This window comes from Myodes glareolus, chromosome 9 (genome assembly GCF_982192425.1).
Source record: "Myodes glareolus chromosome 9, mMyoGla1.1, whole genome shotgun sequence".
In the NCBI taxonomy this organism is placed as follows: Eukaryota; Metazoa; Chordata; class Mammalia; order Rodentia; family Cricetidae; genus Myodes; species Myodes glareolus.
This window is the reverse complement of record NC_142034.1, coordinates 63,366,253-63,383,722: the sequence shown is the minus strand read 5'-3', so window position 1 is coordinate 63,383,722 and position 17,470 is coordinate 63,366,253. Positions and strand designations below refer to the sequence as shown.

General features: G+C 50.4%; 1 protein-coding gene across 2 annotated transcripts in view; it reads left to right on the top strand.

The window, feature by feature from the left end:
• Nucleotides 1-17,470, top strand: part of Map2k3 (mitogen-activated protein kinase kinase 3) — a 20,574-nt gene extending 3,104 nt beyond the window's left edge. For both annotated transcript variants that reach the window (XM_048448138.3, XM_085695034.2), the window contains exons 2-12: nt 6,923-6,989; nt 7,360-7,408; nt 8,196-8,309; nt 8,528-8,647; nt 9,743-9,859; nt 10,576-10,627; nt 11,608-11,735; nt 12,107-12,184; nt 14,859-14,998; nt 15,893-15,938; nt 16,419-17,470. In XM_048448138.3, the coding sequence (XP_048304095.3) occupies nt 6,923-6,989; nt 7,360-7,408; nt 8,196-8,309; nt 8,528-8,647; nt 9,743-9,859; nt 10,576-10,627; nt 11,608-11,735; nt 12,107-12,184; nt 14,859-14,998; nt 15,893-15,938; nt 16,419-16,502 (995 nt within the window). In that variant the 3' untranslated portion in view covers nt 16,503-17,470. The remainder of the gene's footprint in view (nt 1-6,922; nt 6,990-7,359; nt 7,409-8,195; nt 8,310-8,527; nt 8,648-9,742; nt 9,860-10,575; nt 10,628-11,607; nt 11,736-12,106; nt 12,185-14,858; nt 14,999-15,892; nt 15,939-16,418) is intronic.

The following is a 17,470-nucleotide window of genomic DNA, read 5'->3' as shown; positions in this document are numbered from 1 at the left end:
GAAGCTACACAGTGATGGACAGAGTGTGGCTACAGCAGGACTCTAAGATGATCTCCCCAGTGTTCCCTCCATCCTATTCCTATATGAGGTGCTTAGGGGGACAGTGGGACACTGGCATCCTGGCCATCACCCTCCTGTCCACCTGACCTGGAGGCCTGTTGAAGCAGAGGACCACCTATTATGCATGCAGTCTTTAGTAGTGGATGCTTCCCCCAGCGTAACCCTGCAACAGATGCAAAGGTGCAGGTGGAGGCCCTGGTGAGTCTGTACCAGTATGAACCATGGCAGGAACTCTTTGCAGAAGACTTTAAAAAAATTACACTTATATATGTATGTATAGATACATGCATGCCACAGCATAGCACCTGTATGGAGGTCTCTCTGGAAGTCAGAATACACTTTGTGGGAATCAGTTCTGTCGTTTAGCCATGTGGATCAACCTTCCACCATGTCAGTTTTGGGCATAGAGCTTAAGTCATCAGGTTTGATAGTAAGTACCCTTACCTGCTGCGCCATCTTGCCAGCCTGTTTGCTGAGGACTTTGAACAGAGCAGGGAGTGGTAGCACCCGACCTTTGGTGGGGAATTTTATCTGTGAACTTCCCACTGCACAGTTGACAGCCTGTCCTTTGTGCCCAAGCCTGGGAAGTTCTCCCCAAATGTGACAGGCCCATAGGTCCCTCAGCTTTGTTGACTCCTGCCTCCTTGCTCATTAGTGGGCCACTGGCTGCGGTCAGAGGCCAAGGACAGTTGATACAGGGCACATGTGCTCAGGGTGGTCTGGGGAGCGCTGTATGTATTGTTAGGGATGGCCTTTGGTACTCTGTTGGGATGTTATCTCTGGAGCTCATTGGTGTCTGGTGCCTCTGGCAGCCCAGCGAGGTAAATGGAGCCCTGAATGTCTTGTCCTGGCCCTGCCTGCTATAGTTATAGCTTTCCTCCTGTCCAGGGAGTTGGAAAGACTAGAGGGTGGCACCTTGGGGACTTCCCCCAGTCCTAGTGTGACGCACAGGAAACTCTCTATCAGCCAGCCTGTGGCTCAGGGCCTGAAGGCAGTAAAGTTCCCAGTCAGCCTGTGTGGGGAGAGGCAGCCAGGCTTCCGGTGGGTGAGTCAGCAGGCGCTGGATGCTGACTCACCACAGGCATGCCAGTCACTGCCTATAGCTTAAAGGGGCAATGCCTGGCTGGCAGTGGTAGGGGGGTTACATACCTGGCCCTGGTGGCTGCCCTGACCCTGAACTGGACACTACAGGTGGTCTGTTCTTGGGCTGGGCTTGGATTCTGGGCAGGTCCTCCTGTCCCATCCAGAAACTTCCTCTGTTAGGTAAACGACTCTTGCTTCCTCTTGCTTACCGCTTAGGAGTAGGTGGCAGCTGCTGCTGACTGCCCCTGGCCCAGGGAACAGAGCCTGGGGAAAGCCAGGAGCAGTGGCCTTGCAGGGTCAGCCAGTTTGAAATGCCTGGGGTCAGATCCCCATTCTGCCCATTTTGCAATGTGACATTGAACAAATTGTATCTGGTACATTCACGATACTTTGTGTAGGTTTCAGTTTCATGGGTCTGGTCTGCCCATCTTTCAGAGAAGAAGCCAAAGGTCTGTCCCCTTCCCCCCCAGCAAAATGAGCTTGTGAATCCTGCCTATATGGATTCAGATAACCTTATCCAGTGGCCAGGTGTCAGGTTCTAGTCATTGCAACTATAATGGACCTAGGATCTAGTCCTGACTCCATTCCTCACCTGGGCAAATGGCATGTTCTCTTTGACTCCCAGTCTTCTTCAGCAGAGGGAGGAAGCATCTCTCCCCTCCAGGGTGGTAGTAAAGATGGGAGATAGTGTTTCCCAAACAGATGGCATCTGTTATTATTTAATTGGTGGGATTGTGGCTGCTTTTCATTGGGAGGTGAACACATAGCCTTTGATGATGTGCTCATAGGATCTGTGACACAGACTTGCTATGCTCTAGGACAGTGGTTCTGAACCTTCCTAATGCTGTGACTCTTTAATACAGTTCCTCATGATGTGGTGACCCCAACCATAAGATTATTTTCATTGCTATTTCATAATCATAATTTTGCTACTGTTATTAATCATAACATAAATACCCATGTTTTCTGATGCTTTTAGGGGACCCCATGAAAGCGTCATTTGACCCCCAAAGGGGTCTCAGCCCGTAGGTTGAGAACCACTGCTCTAGTCTGTCTTTCTCCTCTTCTTCCTAAGCTGCAACCGTAGGCTGTTATTTCTGCCTGGGCATCCTGAGGAAATTAAGAAGGGATTACAGAACCAAGGTGGTTGGGTCTTTCTGCAGTCTGTCCCTGTCACTCAGCTTTGTTGTCCAGTGCCATTGAAAGGATAAGTTGGGGAAGCTTGGGAAGTGTGGGACTGACCTCAGGGTAGAAGCGTCTGGGCTAGTTTCTTAGGGGTTAGGATTTCAGGTGCCAGCCTGGGGAGTGCAGGGCTCATTCTGAATTCCCTTGTACCTCCCCTTGATTGTCTTTCCATGTTGCACATATCTGTCAGACCTGTGTGCCCGGCAGCCCCTGTAGACTTTTCTTCACCATTTCACTTAAAGAACAGAGACAATGCTCTTTCTTACTAGGGCACATAGACAAGCCTAGCCATACTTGGCCCTGGGAGAGTCAACAGCTTCCTGCCCTGACCTTTCTTCCTGCCTGCTGGATTGCGTGTCTTGGCTGAGCTGCAGTTCTAGGGCTGCCCTGACTTCTCAGGGATGCTGTGTCCAGCAGCACCCACAGATAATCCCTATCCCTGAGTGACTCAACTGGACCCTCCTTCCATGGACAGGCCCAGGTGAAGCCTACTCTGGGACCCCTCTTGGTTAAGCTCCCTTTTCTTCCCCCCTCTTCCTCACTTTCCCTTTACTCCCCATCTCCCCAGCACTGCTCATTTTTCTTTTCTTTTCTTTTCTTTTCTTCTTCTTCTCTTCTTCCTCCTTTTTTTTTTTTTGATGTAATTAAGTCTCATAAAACCATTCCTGGTTTTATGTGGTGTTGGGAATCAAACTCAGGGTCTCTGGGGATTCAGTCCAGGATCTCATGCATGCTAGGAAAGCACTCTACCAATTGAGCTACATCCCCAGTACCTTCATTTGTTTTTAAAATTTGAGTTCACTAGCTTTCCATTGGTGGAGGCAGGAGGATCAGAAATTCAATGTTACAGGTAGGCATGGTGGTACATACCTTTAATTTTAGCTCTTAGGAGTCAGAGGACCCTGTCTCAAAAAGAAAAATTCAGTGCTATTCTCAGCTGTATAATATACAGTGAGTTCTTACATGGGACTGCCTCAAAATACATAGATAAATAAAACTGAGCTTTGGCATGCCCAAGGTGTGTTTAGCTCTCTGTCCTACTAAGACGAGGCTGCATCCACACAGGATACAGGGCAGCCTGGACTACAGAGCTGTGGACTACAGGAAAGCTCTGATGAGAATGGGAGGAAGCTGAAGTCAGCTGGCTAGGATCGCAATACTTCTTCACTCTTGGCTTTGGCTTCATTTGTTCTGGGACCTCAGTGGAAGGGAAGTTCAATGTGCTGGCTGATGAGGGTGCTGGTTTATGACAGCTCAGAGTCTATAGGGGTGAGTGTTTTTCTCGCTACCGCAACTTGTGTGGTACCTACCTGTGTGGCTACATTGACAACCTTGGCATTGGTCACCTGCATCACTGTAAATGTCACCAAGTTCAGAAGCTTGTCTTGAGTCAGCAAGTGTGCTGTGACAGGCCAGGCCCCTTGGGGACAGGCCCAGGACTTCTCCTGGAAACCAGATGCCATATTAAGCACTGGTGGTAGGGGTGGGTGGGGAAAGTTAAACAAGGCATAAATGTCACTTTTATCACTGAAAATGATGGGGTGAGACTTACTGTCTTATGGTGCAGGGCTCTCTCCAAGTGGTATGCTCTCAGGTTATCCCTGCTGATAATTGGATGTTGGAGCAAGCCAGCCTGGTCAGGATCATATCCATACCCCACCAGATGCTACAATGCCCTTTGTCAAGCCATCTCTCCTTGTCACCTGACTTGTATTGTGGATCAGTGAAAAACTTTCCCTCATGGAGGCACGTAAAAGGGGGTGTAACGTGGGTGGTAGTCTCAGATAGCTTCCTCTTATCCTCTGTTGGGCACCTCAGGGTCCTGGGAGGTCTGCCAGTCCCCTACACATCATAATGAGAGGGCATAATCATTTGTCTAAGAGTGCATAGCAGAGAAATGGCAGAATGACAGTTGAACCCAGCCTCTTGGCTCCAGAGTGGCCTGTCTGGGAAAGTGTATGTGAGACGTGGCAGTAGAGGCCAGGAGATCTCATGGATGGCAAGGGGACTAAGTTGCAGCCATCAGCTGGCAGGTTCAGGTACCAGACTGGATGGGTTGGAAGACAGAGAGAATAGTATATGCAAAGAGAATAATGGAAAGCAAGGTGGTTCATTTAGGGAGGTGCGAGGGGGACAGTGGTTCAGGTGGGAGGAGATGGGGCCAGAAATCACCCTCATCTGTGAGTGCTTTGATGTCAGTGGTAGAATCTCGGTTTAGTGGTTGAATCCTTCTCGCCTCAGTTTCTTTACTTCTTTCCCAAGGAGCTGCTGTGAGGTTGGAGTGAGCTACGTAGATGCCTGGCACTAGGCTGGCCTGCACAAAGGACCCTGCGATCCTGGCAGACTTGTGGTTTGCTCATGATGGCCAAGAGCCTCTGTTTGTTGTGGTGACAGTCACCACCTTGGGCCACACCTGGGTAGCCCCAGGCTGCCTGACCATCTGGGCCCAGCCCTGACTTTGGCATTGGATAGTGCCAGTGGTGTCTGGTGGCTTGGGGCCTGTTTCTGGGCTGTCTCCATGGTGGCCTTGCCCATTCCCTTTGACAGATGGCATAGCTGCACCAGTAGCTCAGGTTACTCCTAACATAGGCTGCTGGTCCTGTAGGGTAGTTGGCTGTGTGCTGCCCAGCCTGGGAAGTTAGGAGGAGCTCACCCCCATACCCAACTGCAGGTATGGGCATGACCTTGACAGATGGGGCAATTGAGGCCTGACAGAGGGCACATCTCATAATACCTCCCAGTCCACTGCAGGAGACACAGGAGAACAGAAAGTGGAGATGACGTGGGCGGTAGGGCTATGAGCTCCACTTAGGCAGGTTTGCCAGGGCTGTGGGTCAGGCTATGACTCTATATGTTCCAAGCAGACTTGTACATTTTATTACAGAACACTTTATATTTTGGTTGCAAAGATCCTCATATCAGAAATGAAAACCAGATAGTACAGGCCAAAGTGTAAAGAGATAACTTGCACACATGCTCATCTGGGTACTTGCAGAGTGAGCTATGTAGCAGCTGCCTAACTCTGCCCCTAGCACATGTAGCCAGAGGTCATACCTGGCGAAGATTTGGACCCACAGGTGCATGAGACCCAGGGGCTGTCCCCCCAGCACAGGGATACACCCCCTCCCCAAGGAGTCTGCAGTGAGCCCAGCTGCCCATCTTGTCCTGGTCAGTGCTTTCGAGAGTCACTCCAGACTGCCCTGAACACCAGGCCTTACTGCTTGAGGCACATCCCAAGCTCTGGATTGTCTGTGGCTATGACCAACTCTGCTAGAATCTGGCTTAGACATGGCTTCAGAGTCTGGGGTCTCCTGAGCAGGTAGTGGCAGTTTGCAGGAAGCTTCTGTGAAAGGCAGGCATTTGGTCAGTGCTGGTCTGTCCTGTGTGACATTAAGGAGACTTGTTGCATCTTCCTTTCTTATCCTGCTTTTCCCTGGAGTTTTCTCCCTGTTTGGGGTTCAGTGCCTCTACTGTCTGGAGAAGCTGAGGCTGAGAGAGTTAATGCTTGCTGCCAGTGGTGGGCACTAAGCCCTGTGTGGGAGATGGAGATCCTGGGGTAGTCCATTCAGGCTGTGCACCAGGTCAAGCCCCCCACTGCCCCAGTGGGTGTCTATTCTGGTGTGAGGCTCAGTGAGCAGGGGCCTGAATGGAGCTCAGTCTCAGTCACTCCCTCAACAAGGTTGATCCTAGTGGAAGAAGGCAGGACACCGTGTGGCAAGGGCTGTTGTTACAAAGTCCCACTGAGCAGGCAGCTTCCGCAACAGGAATTTGAGAGGATGGTGCATTCCCCAGAGGCCATGCAGGAAGGCACCACCTGTGCTTTCTTTCAAACCTCTCTCTGACTTAGAGGTGGCATCTCCTGTGCCTCATTTGGTTTCTCTTTTTGTACCCCAGTTTCCTCTATTATAAGGATACCAGTCGTCCTGGAAGAGCACTTACTTACCTGGCAGGCCAAAAGCTCTAGGTTTCACCCCCACATACTTCTGTGTATGCACATGTACACACACAGACACACTCACCAGTACTGCCACACTGGATTAGGGCCAACTCTAATGACTTCATTTTGATTTAATTAACTCTGTTTAAAAAAAAAAAACCTCTATTCTCCAAATAAGGTCACATTCTTGGGTTCTGGGTGTCAAGACTTCAACATCTAACTTTTGAAAGATACAGCTCAGCCCATAACAGAGACCTAGGACATGAGCTTTTGTGTGGTTGGGAACATTGGTACTGGGCAGACTACATTCCATTCCTGGTGGTAAGAGGCCTGGAAACTCATGCATAATTGAGTATTTGAGTGTGTGTGTCTTATAGGCACAGCTGTCTGGTGCCTCCCAGCTGCAGGGCAACTCCTAGGAGGGTGGGGCTTGGTTTTGCCATTGTGGTAGGGAGAAAGCCTGAGTCTGACCCGCAGCCTGAGTGAGACCATGCTCTGTATACCTCAAGGCCCTGAGGCTCCTCTTGGCCTGTCTCTTGGGTATCTATATCTGGAGGGACAGGTAGTGAGGACCAGGGGCCTGAGTCACCTCTCCCCCCAGCTTTGCCCAGCTCAGGACTAAGGGTTGACCAGATCCTCGTCTTCTCTCCTCTTTAGGAAAATCCAAGAGGAAAAAGGATTTACGGATAGCCTGTGTGTGCAAGCCACCTGTGCCCAACCCCACGTGAGTCTGCCTTAAGTTTCTCACTCTGTTCAGACTTGGAGAGACTTCTGAAGGAGGTCAGGAGTGTAAGAAGTAGGGACGTGGGTGTCAGAGGTGGGTGAGAGAGCTGTTTCTTCTCATCCTGTCCTTGGTGGCTCCAGTGGAGACTCGGGAGCATTGGCTGTTTGCTCCATGGCTTCCTTCCCAGTCCTTATCTTGGGGGCTCTGTCAGGGCCACCTGGCAACACCATTGCATGTATACCTAGTAGACATTCAATAATCAGTGAAATGAGGTGACTGTGTAAGCTGCCTCCATGACCAGGCTACATTCCACCCTCATACCCCATTATTTCTTCTCCCAGAGAAGCTTATGGATCTGCTTTCTCCACAGACCCCCCCGGAACCTAGACTCCCGGACCTTCATCACTATCGGAGACAGAGTAGGTGACTGGACCCTGGGAGGCCTCCTACTTTATCCCACAGTGCCAGTGAGAGGTGGCCATGGGTGGTAGACAGAGCTGGGCTCTGGGGAAGAGCTTCTTTGCTGTCTTGCTGGTTGTTGCCCTGGGCCACCTGCCCTTACACCTCCCATCTGGGTGGAGTACATTCCACCTGCCTTATAGGGCTGTGGGGAGCCCAGAACTGCCTATCTCAGAGGGTGGGTTATGAATCTTTTACTTCTGTATCACCTGCAAACAGCATGTTGGAGATGCAGGCGTCTGGGCCCCCAGACCTCAGGTCAGACCCTAGCCTCTGTGTTGTTCATTCCTCCGAGTGCCTCAGAGGACTGCCTGCCATTGAGAAGCCTGACTTGGGGATATGCACCAGGGCAAAGCATGCCGGGAGCCTCTTCTTGGCAGATCCTACCTACCCAACCCCTGTCACTGCTCAGTGTCCTGTTAGTCTGATTGCATAATCCCGCGTGTCTCATTCAGGGGAGGGAACTCACCGAAAGGTTCAGTAGATGATTGACTGATGCCACCCTCTGCCGAGATGTGTCTGAAAGAGGGAAGGGCTTCTCTCAGTCTCCAAGTCTTTGGTTTTGAGCCCTTTTTATAGAGACCAGCGGCAGTCTCCGCTTGTCTAGGTGATTTCCACAGGGTGACACATAGCAGCTTCAGGCTCAAATCTGATTAGCTTGTCCTCTGCTCCTTTTTTCTGGGTAAGGGAGAAGAGCCAGTCTCCAACTTGATGCTCACTAATCACCTCTTCTCTTTGCCCCTTAAGAACTTTGAGGTGGAGGCTGATGACTTGGTGACCATCTCAGAGCTGGGCCGTGGAGCCTACGGGGTGGTAGAGAAGGTGCGGCATGCTCAGAGTGGCACCATCATGGCTGTGAAGGTAAGCAGGGCTTCCTTACCTGGAGTAGCACTTAAGGAGGCATGGACTGAGCTGCAGGTTGATACCTACCTTGTGGCCCTGTCCCTTGCTGTCATCACCAGCGTTGAGGCAGAACTTCTCAGACCAGGCCAAGCCATGAATCCCCAAGGCTCCAGCACCTCATGGACTAGGTAAGGGGTGCAGTCTACACATGATCCTGACACGCTTCCCTCCTGCAGCGCATCCGGGCCACTGTGAACTCACAGGAGCAGAAACGCCTGCTCATGGACCTAGACATCAACATGCGCACAGTTGACTGCTTCTACACTGTCACCTTCTATGGCGCCCTCTTCAGAGAGGTAAGAGCCTACTTCTGGCTCTGCCCACCTCTTGCCAGCCACTGCTGCCATGCCACTCTGAGCTCCCTGCCACCTGAGCTTAGATGGCATCTTGAGAGACAGGCTTGGGATCCGGGCTTCCCTGTTCTTGGCTAACTCTGTGCCTCAGTTTCCTTGTCTGAAGATGAAGCAGGTGTTTGAGCAGATCTCTTCAGGTTGTGGTCAGGGTCCTGGTCTGGGGCCTGGCACTCAGTAGCAGCTGAGATTTATGTTTGTGGCTATTTGCTTTCTGCTAGCACCTGAGTGAGCATGCAGGGTGAGCTCCAAGGGGGAAACAGTGTGGAGGGATGAGGATCTGGGCTAGACTGTAGGTGTGGAGGACTGGAGGCTGAGGCAAGGTATAAGATCTAGACCATAGAGCTTATCAAGAGCATGGAGCTGCCCCCTGAGCCAGCTGGAGGCATACAGTGTTGGGAACAGTGTGAGGTGAGGTGCTAGAATGATCAGGGCTTCCCATGGTTACCGACTATCTTGGAGCTCTTGAGTGGTCTGTGATGTTTCTCCTCCCTGGCTTTCCTTCTGGACCTCTCTCAAGTCCCAGTGGTGGCTCAGACCCCACTTTGTGCATCTCATGTGGTGGGCTGATCCCCCCTTTGCAAGTGTCAGCCAGCTCTGTGCTCAAGAGGTCCTGGATTGGAGGCCTGAACCTCCCCTGGAGGCCGTCCCAATCCTATGCAGGTTTTCTGGGGAGAAGAGAAGTCATTTGCTAGTGAAGAAATTTGGTTCTTGTCCCTTTGTGTCCTGACTTGAAAGTCTCAGTATGTACTAGGCTCATTCTCAGGGAACACTATTGCAATAGGGCACAGGTGGAGGAGACTAGGGCTGTGTGGTGGACTTCATGGTGTGGGGCCAGAAAGGCAGGCAGGGGTGGTGAGGGGCTCAGGAACATCTGAGGTGTGTGTGCGAGTAAGGGGTTTATCATGTCCCTTCTAGGTGGAGGCTAGACCTGGTACTCAAAGCCATGTTGTTCAGGGCTGGGGAGGCCACTGGGAGCCTGTAGATTGTCCAGGGCTGGGTAGCATTGGTGGACCAGCTAAGCACTGGATGTTCTCTTAGGGAGATGTGTGGATCTGCATGGAGCTCATGGACACTTCCCTGGACAAGTTCTACCGGAAGGTGCTGGACAAGAATATGACAATTCCAGAGGACATCCTAGGCGAGATCGCTGTGTCTGTGAGTGACCTGGCTCTGCCCAGCATGCACAGAACCTTCTGTCTGATTGAGTCTTGGCAGAACAACCATCCCCTGAAGGCTCAGTACTTCTGACTTCTTGGAGCCTTACCTTACCGGAGAGGCCCCAGGCTGGAGCTCCTTAGGCTTGGCCACTCCCTGTCTCCAAGACTTAAAACAGTCCTCAGGTTCCTGCCCATTTTGAAGAAAGGAGTTTAGGATTGTCTCTTACTAAGACACCTCATGTTAGCTCTCAGAGGTCCAGGCCACCTTAGGGAAATATTGCCTTCTGAGTCTACTCTTTCTAGATGAGGGCAACAACTCTTATTTGAGCATTGCTACGGCTGGGGAGGGGGCATTAGAATCAAGGATACCTTTTAATCCTGTTTGCACCTGGAAGCGTTTAAATCATCCCGTGCCTCCAGCCCCCTTTCCTTGTTCCCAGAGGTAGCTCGACTAGGGGAGTGAGAGGAACCTGGGGACCTGATAGGTCTTAGTGATGGCCCTTGGGTAGCACTACTTGGGATTTGTGGAGTGAGAGGAAGGGTAGGAAGCTGTTAAGTCTGTCCTAGGACAGCCAGGATGATGGGCACATCTGGAGTGTGGGCAGGAGCTGGGTGAAGGGGCTGGGACGTGTTTAGAGGGCATGAGGTTTGCTGCTTTGTTTTCATTGGTGTTACTTGGAATAACAGCCGTCCTGCCTCTCCCACCCCATTCAGATCGTGCGGGCCCTGGAGCACCTGCACAGCAAGCTGTCTGTGATCCACAGAGGTCAGTGTCCTCCACCTGCACTGAGATTGTACCTGGGGGGGCATGGGTCACTTCTCATTCCTATGTACAGTTATGTGCTGTGAAACATGTAAATTGTAGCATGTCGCTCTGGGATTCTGATACAAGCTCTTTCTTATTACTCCCCTTCCCCACCCTCTTGAGCTTTTCTGGGCTCTTTTTGCCCTTGTGGCCACTAGTCTGATTTTTCCCCTTCAGGGTTATAGTTATTAAGATTAGTCTCCTGCCTGGTAGTGGTTGCACACGCCTTTAATCTCAGCACTTGGGAGGCAGAGTCAGGTGGAACTCTGTGAGTTCAAGGTCAGTCTGGTCTACAGAGTAAGTTCCAGAACTGCAAAGACTGTTACAGAAAGAAACCCTTTCTCAAAAAAACAAAACCAAAACCCAAACAAAACAAAACAAAGCAAAACAGAAACATAGCCTCCCATTAACTTGGTTGCATTGCACTTAGAAAATGAAGGAGGCCATATAGACTCTGCTGCCCGGTGCCCATCCCAGTCCTGTCCTCAAGTTATCATTGTTGGTCCTTTGGCATGGAGCCTTCCTGTCCTTTTCTGTGTATCTTTGTCTTTACACGTCCACAATGACCTTTGCTTGGAGGGTCTTGCTTCCTGTGAGGCAGGGATGGGGCTCCTCATTTGCACACACAGACCCATCCTCACACCTTCACCTGCCCTATTGATCACCGTCTTCTGCTTGCTAGATTTGTGTCTAGAAGGTGATGTGCATGAGTAGCCCTTAGGTGGTGTCTCCAGAGCTCTGATGTTTCTCTTTGGTGGGGACAGGCTGAAGTACATTCTGATCCCTTGTTTAGCTTGATGGGGCCTGGTGCTGCACATCTTCCTGCCTCTGTTTCCTTGTCCTATCCTTGGGGCATCAGATGACCTGCTGCTGGACCACAGGGCACTGAAGGGGCAGCATCTCACTTGGCATAGGCTGAGAAAGGTATGCTCCACTTGTAGATGTGAAGCCGTCCAACGTCCTCATCAACAAGGAGGGGCATGTGAAGATGTGTGACTTTGGCATCAGTGGCTACCTGGTGGACTCTGTGGCAAAGACAATGGATGCTGGCTGCAAGCCTTACATGGCTGTAAGTGGGGGCATCCTGGCGAGGTGGAAGATAGAACAAGATTCTGCTTCTGTGTAGTGGGCAGGATTTTTCCAACTGTACCTGCCATAGGGCTCCTGCCATAGGGACCCTGCCACCATTTACCTGCACTCCAAGATCCTTGTTTGGATGAACTTATAGTCTGTAGAACCTGTGATCCCTGTTGTGAGGAAGGCAGGTTCCTTAGGACTGGGGGCCTGGTGGGAAGGCAGGGATTGGGTCTGGCTCTTGCTGGCCTATATCATGTGGGCAGGGGAACCTAATGGCATTCTGTTTTTTAGTAGAAGAGGAAAGGTCTAACGGAAGGGGGTCTTGGCTAGTTGGGTGTTCAAGCCCTCTAGTTTCTCTTGCAGCCTGAGAGGATCAACCCTGAGCTGAATCAGAAGGGCTACAATGTCAAGTCTGATGTCTGGAGCCTTGGCATCACTATGGTACTGTCTGGGCTGGGTGCAGCACTTGCTGCTCCAGCGGGGTGGGGTGTGTCTGTGTTGGGGTCCCCGGGCTCCAAGTCGTTTAAATCCCAGAAGAAAGAGTTGTTTTTAGTGTTCGGGGGGCGGGGGGGAAGGGAAGCACCACCATCAAACATTCCTGTTTGGGTAAGAGGATATTTGGAAGTTATAGTACCCCTTTCCTGATGGCTCAGTTTAACCATCATGACTGTTCTCTGTAGTCTGTGATGTCAGCCTTTTACTTAGAGCCATTGGTAGATCACAAAATCCCAGCCGATGCTGAGTTTAGTTCTTGCCATGCAAGTGATTTCCAAGTCACAAAGGTAAACTCTTAGCTGGGCATGGCAGCACCCTGCTTGGATGTGACTCCTGTGGTGGCAGCACCCTTTCGTAACGTGATACTTTGGAAGGCAGAAGTAGGAGGTTATCCTCAACCTCATAGTGAATTTGAAGGACCCTGTCTCAATACCCTTCCCAACCCTAAAAAAGAAAAAAAAAGTAATTGAGGTTCCCCTCCCCCACCTGTTGCTATAGGTTCTGGTTGTATTTCAGTAGGGTCGGTGAGGCTCTGGATCCTGGCTTTGTGGAGACTGAAAGGATCCTTGTTTTGGAGGGGAGGGACAGGAGCCAGCCATTAGGATTGAGTTGAACCAGATAATTCTGAGTCCAGGAGTAGGGATGGACCTCTGCCTTCTTGAACTGCCTGGCAGAGAGCTCTAATTGACCTATTGATGCGATAAAACACAATGACTGAAAGCAACTTGGGGAGGAAAGGGTTTACTTTGGCTTACAGCTTTCAGGTTATGCCCCTATACTGGGGGAAGTCAGGGCAGTAACCTGGAGGCAGGAACTGAATGAAGCAGAAGCCATGGAGAAATACTACTTACTGGCTTGCTGCTCCAGGCTCGCTGAGCCTGTTTTGTTACATCAGCTAGGACCACCAGCCCAGAGGTTGAGTTGAATCCCTACAGTGAGTGGGGCCTCCCCCATCAATCATCAATCAACAAATTGCACAGGTTTGCTCACAGGCCAGTCTGTTGTGGGCCTTTTCTTAAGTGAGGTTCCCATCTTCCCAAATGACTCCAGCTTGTGCCGAGTTGACATGAAATCAGCCAGCACAGTGTTACAAGGAAGCTGAATTCTTTGAAGATCGGTGCACTTCTCTACTGCACATGTGTGGGAAAATGCCCTGGTACCTTAGTTCTTGATATAGCAAGAACAACTATCTGCCGTTGTGATGCCCTTTAGCAAAGAGACCTTCTGACTGTCAGGAGTCACAGGTACCAAGATATGCTGCCCGTGTTATTGGTTACCTCCTGTCTAATTGTTTTGAGATGTCCCAGATTGAGCTCGTGACTTTTGAATGAGACATTTTGTCATTTTTAAAGAGGCTTTATGTTGAAGGCCGAGATCAAAGTTTCACAGTAGCTTTTCAGGCTGCAGAAATAGGAGCAAGGCTTGGGCTGTCTTTTAGATTTTCTAGAACCTCTTCCCCCAGGGCCACCACTCATGTTTTTCTTCAGCCCAACATTTCCACTTAAAATGCTGCCGTCCTTGGAACAATCACCCCCCTCAGTGGGCTCTGGCCTCGGGAGCTATGGGCACACACATCTGTTTCAGAACACACGTTTTCTGTGTATGTTACCAGACATTCAGCTGTTAAAGGGGGATCCCTCCTGGGGGTGGTGGGTCTTTTTCTAAATAATTTCCTGTGATAAGTGACTGCCTTATGCATCCTTGTGCTGAGGTAGTTTTATTATTTTCTAAGCTCTTTAAAAAAGAAGATCGCCGGGCGGTGGTGGTGCATGCTTTTAATCCCAGCACTTGGGAGGCAGAGGCAGGCGGATCTCTGAGTTCGAGGCTAGTCTGGTCTACAAGGCTCTAAAGCTACACTGAAAAACCCTGTCTCGAAAAACCAAAAAAAGAAAAAAAGAAATGCTGAGGCAGTTTTGAGTCTGCATGGCTCTGTCCTGTGGACACATACTTCCCTCCCACCATGATCTTCTCATGTTGGCTGGAAAGGCCTGGAGATGAACAGGAAAGCCCCTTCCTAGCTTAGTGTTTAGTGCTTCATTTGGTGCCAATTATATTTGTTTGAATGGTGTCTCTTCCATTTCTTATGGTGGCTACAGCCTACCATACCAATCAGGAGGTATTCATGCGGGAGAGTCTGCTATGCTCTGTTGTCCCCTCTAGTAAAAACAACAGCTGGATAGGTGGCCCTGAAAACTAGAACATCTGTGTTGGGGAAGTGTTGGAGAGGGAGTAGCTGCGCCAGAAGGCCTTGGACTTGACATAGTGAGCTGCTGACTGCTGCCTTGTGGGAAGGTGTCCGTGGCTGCCACTCCTTATGTCTGGCACACTATCTGGTACCCAAGTTGTTAGATAAAATCTTCCAATTTTAGATTGTTTGAAAAGACAGTGGTAGTCAAACCTGGTCTAGCCAGGGTTAGACTTAGTCTGAGCTAGCTCTGCTAACCTGGTCAGAGGAGCTTAGTACTGACATCCCAGTACTTGACCTACTGCTAGATGTGAGGGCAGTCAGGGACAGCACCGCTGGCCTCGGGTACTGGGGAAGGATGGCCAGGTTCCTTCCACTTCATGCTTCTGTATACAAAGTTTGGGTCATCTGTTGTCTCTGCTATCCCTACTGCAGATCGAGATGGCCATTCTGCGATTCCCTTATGAGTCTTGGGGGACACCGTTTCAGCAGCTGAAGCAGGTGGTGGAGGAACCGTCCCCGCAGCTCCCAGCTGACCAGTTCTCCCCTGAGTTTGTGGACTTCACTAGCCAGTGGTGAGTGTCTGGGCTCTGTCCTCTCCTCCTGTGTGAAGTAAACCCTTGAACCACATGGTATCAAAAGTTAGGAAGTGGTGACAGCCCCAGCGTGAGCAAAACCTGAGTCCCAGCAGGAGGTCTCATTTAGACTTTCCTGAGAAGGATGAATCAGGAATAGTCTGTATGTGATTATATATTATGGAAGATTACAATGCATAATGAAGTTTGCATTTATTGGTGCCTAGAAGTTTTTATCAGATTACAGAATGTTCGTGGAAGCTTTATAAAAATCATGTTTAAAGTTATAAAAGAATTAAAAAAAGCAATTATATAGACCATGTTCTCTAACCATAATTAAATAACCATAGGGAAAGTAAAAGTAGATTCTTGTAAATGACTCTGGGAATACTAGAGAGATTTAGAAAATACATTTTTAAGAAGAAACTAGTGAGGGCAAACCAATTTTGTCTGTTGTGGGCCAAGAGGTGCTCAGAGAACAAGACAAAGCCTCTCGCTAGAAAACAAAAACTGAAAGCAGATGAGTCCAGTAGCAAGGCTCATTGATTGGTCAGACCCTTTCTGATTGGACCTTCCTGCTCCAGAACCATTGATTGACATCTTCCCTTCTGATAAAGGATAATTTAGTATGTGGTCATTAGGCAGAACATATCAGGGTTGGTATGATGGACATAGTCTGGATCAGTATGGAGACAACTGGACCCCCTAGAGGCAGGGAAAGTTGCTGCCAAGACTGTAGTTTGGACCCATGGACCCCAAGCCACTTTGTGAGACTTCCAGACAGTCTCACTCCTTCTCTGAGCCCCAGGAGTGTGCCGTTTTAACGGGGGCAAGCCCAGCCTGTCTAGATTCGCTTCCTCCCTGTGAGCCTTGCTTCACTACCCTCTTTCCTAGCCTAAGGAAGAACCCCGCTGAACGCATGAGCTACCTGGAGCTGATGGTGAGTGTGCACGGGAAGTGCTTGCCCTGTCCGTTGGGCTTTGCAGTGGCTGGGTGGGGCTATGGAAGAGGGCTGAGTCTGAGGGTGGAGGGGTAGCGCTTGTCCCCTGCACACACTTGTGTAGTTTCGCCTTGGTTCACACGCACACCCAGGCCTTGTAGAAAGGTGCTCAGCGCTGTGACAGTAGGGCGGAGGAGTCAGTGTGGCCTCAGAGAATGCTTCCTAGAGGAGATGCCTTTTGAACTGAGCCTGGAAGGGCAGATATGTGCTTTTGCCGGTGAAGGAAGGTGGAGGGTCCAGTAGAGAAGAGGCCTGGTACCCCTGAGGAAAGAGATGCTTGTGTGGTGGGAGGGATACCACAGGAGCTGGCCAGGCAGGAGAAGCATGCCGGGGTGGATCAGGCTTGCGTGGGGGGACCTCCCTTTATACCTCCTCCTGTACCCCTTCACCCCCAGAAATTGTGCCTCTGTTTCCTACCAGGAACACCCTTTCTTCACCTTGCACAAAACGAAGAAGACGGACATTGCTGCCTTTGTGAAGGAGATCCTGGGAGAGGATTCATAGAGACTGGCCCAGGCCCAGGACCCCATTGATCTGCCAGCCTCCCATACCCCTCTGTTGGGGCAGCACTTCCCTACAGCCATAAGCTACTGCCATTCTGGTCCTGGGCATTCCAGAAGGAATTGAGGGGGTTGTTCCTGTCTGGCTCTGCAACTAGCTCTTCCAAGTGCCAAAGAATCAGACCTCAGGGGGGCTCCTAGCCAGGCCCATATGGGCCCCACAGTGCCTCTGCTGTCGCTGCTCCCAGAGTCTCAGGCCTCCAACCAAAGGATGAATTTGGAGAGGTCTGTGTACCGTCCCCTCCCCACCTGCAGTTGCTGTTGCCTCTTGAAGAGGAGGCAGCTGGTGCTTCTGTGGATAGGCCATAGCCTTGGTTCTGTCCTGGATGCTACCCAGGTTGTATATATATTTTAAATCACAACTTAATGGACTCTGTACACTGGCCTGGATCAGGGACATCTCTATCCTGTCTCGGGTGCTGAGGACACACTATGGGGATGAGCCATGTGAATCCCCTAAAGACTTTCCTGGCCTTCACCCAGCACTGGCCAATGGTCTCTTGGGGGTACACTGACCTAGCCCCTAGCCTCCACCTCTAATGGTATCTGCCTTTATTTTTAAACTATTATCCTTGTTGCCTTTTGCTTTATGGGTGTTGCTGGTTTTTCTTGCATGGTTTGAAGCTGGTCACTTAACCCTAGGTACCAGCAGTATCACAGCTGCCCCTGTGCTCAGACTGGAGTCTACAGGATGGCTCAAGCTCTTTGCACAAGGCCACTGGGGGAGCCATACCAACTCTCCAAGTGTGACCAGCTCATTGGAGCTAATAGGTTTACTTTGGTGGTGTTTTTTTTTTTAAAAAAAAAAAAAAAGAAGAAAATATATTTTTGTGAAGAAAGGCCTGCCTATCCCAGCCTTTCCCTGGGCAGGAACCTATTGCTGTTTTAATTAAAAAACAAACCAAAAAACTG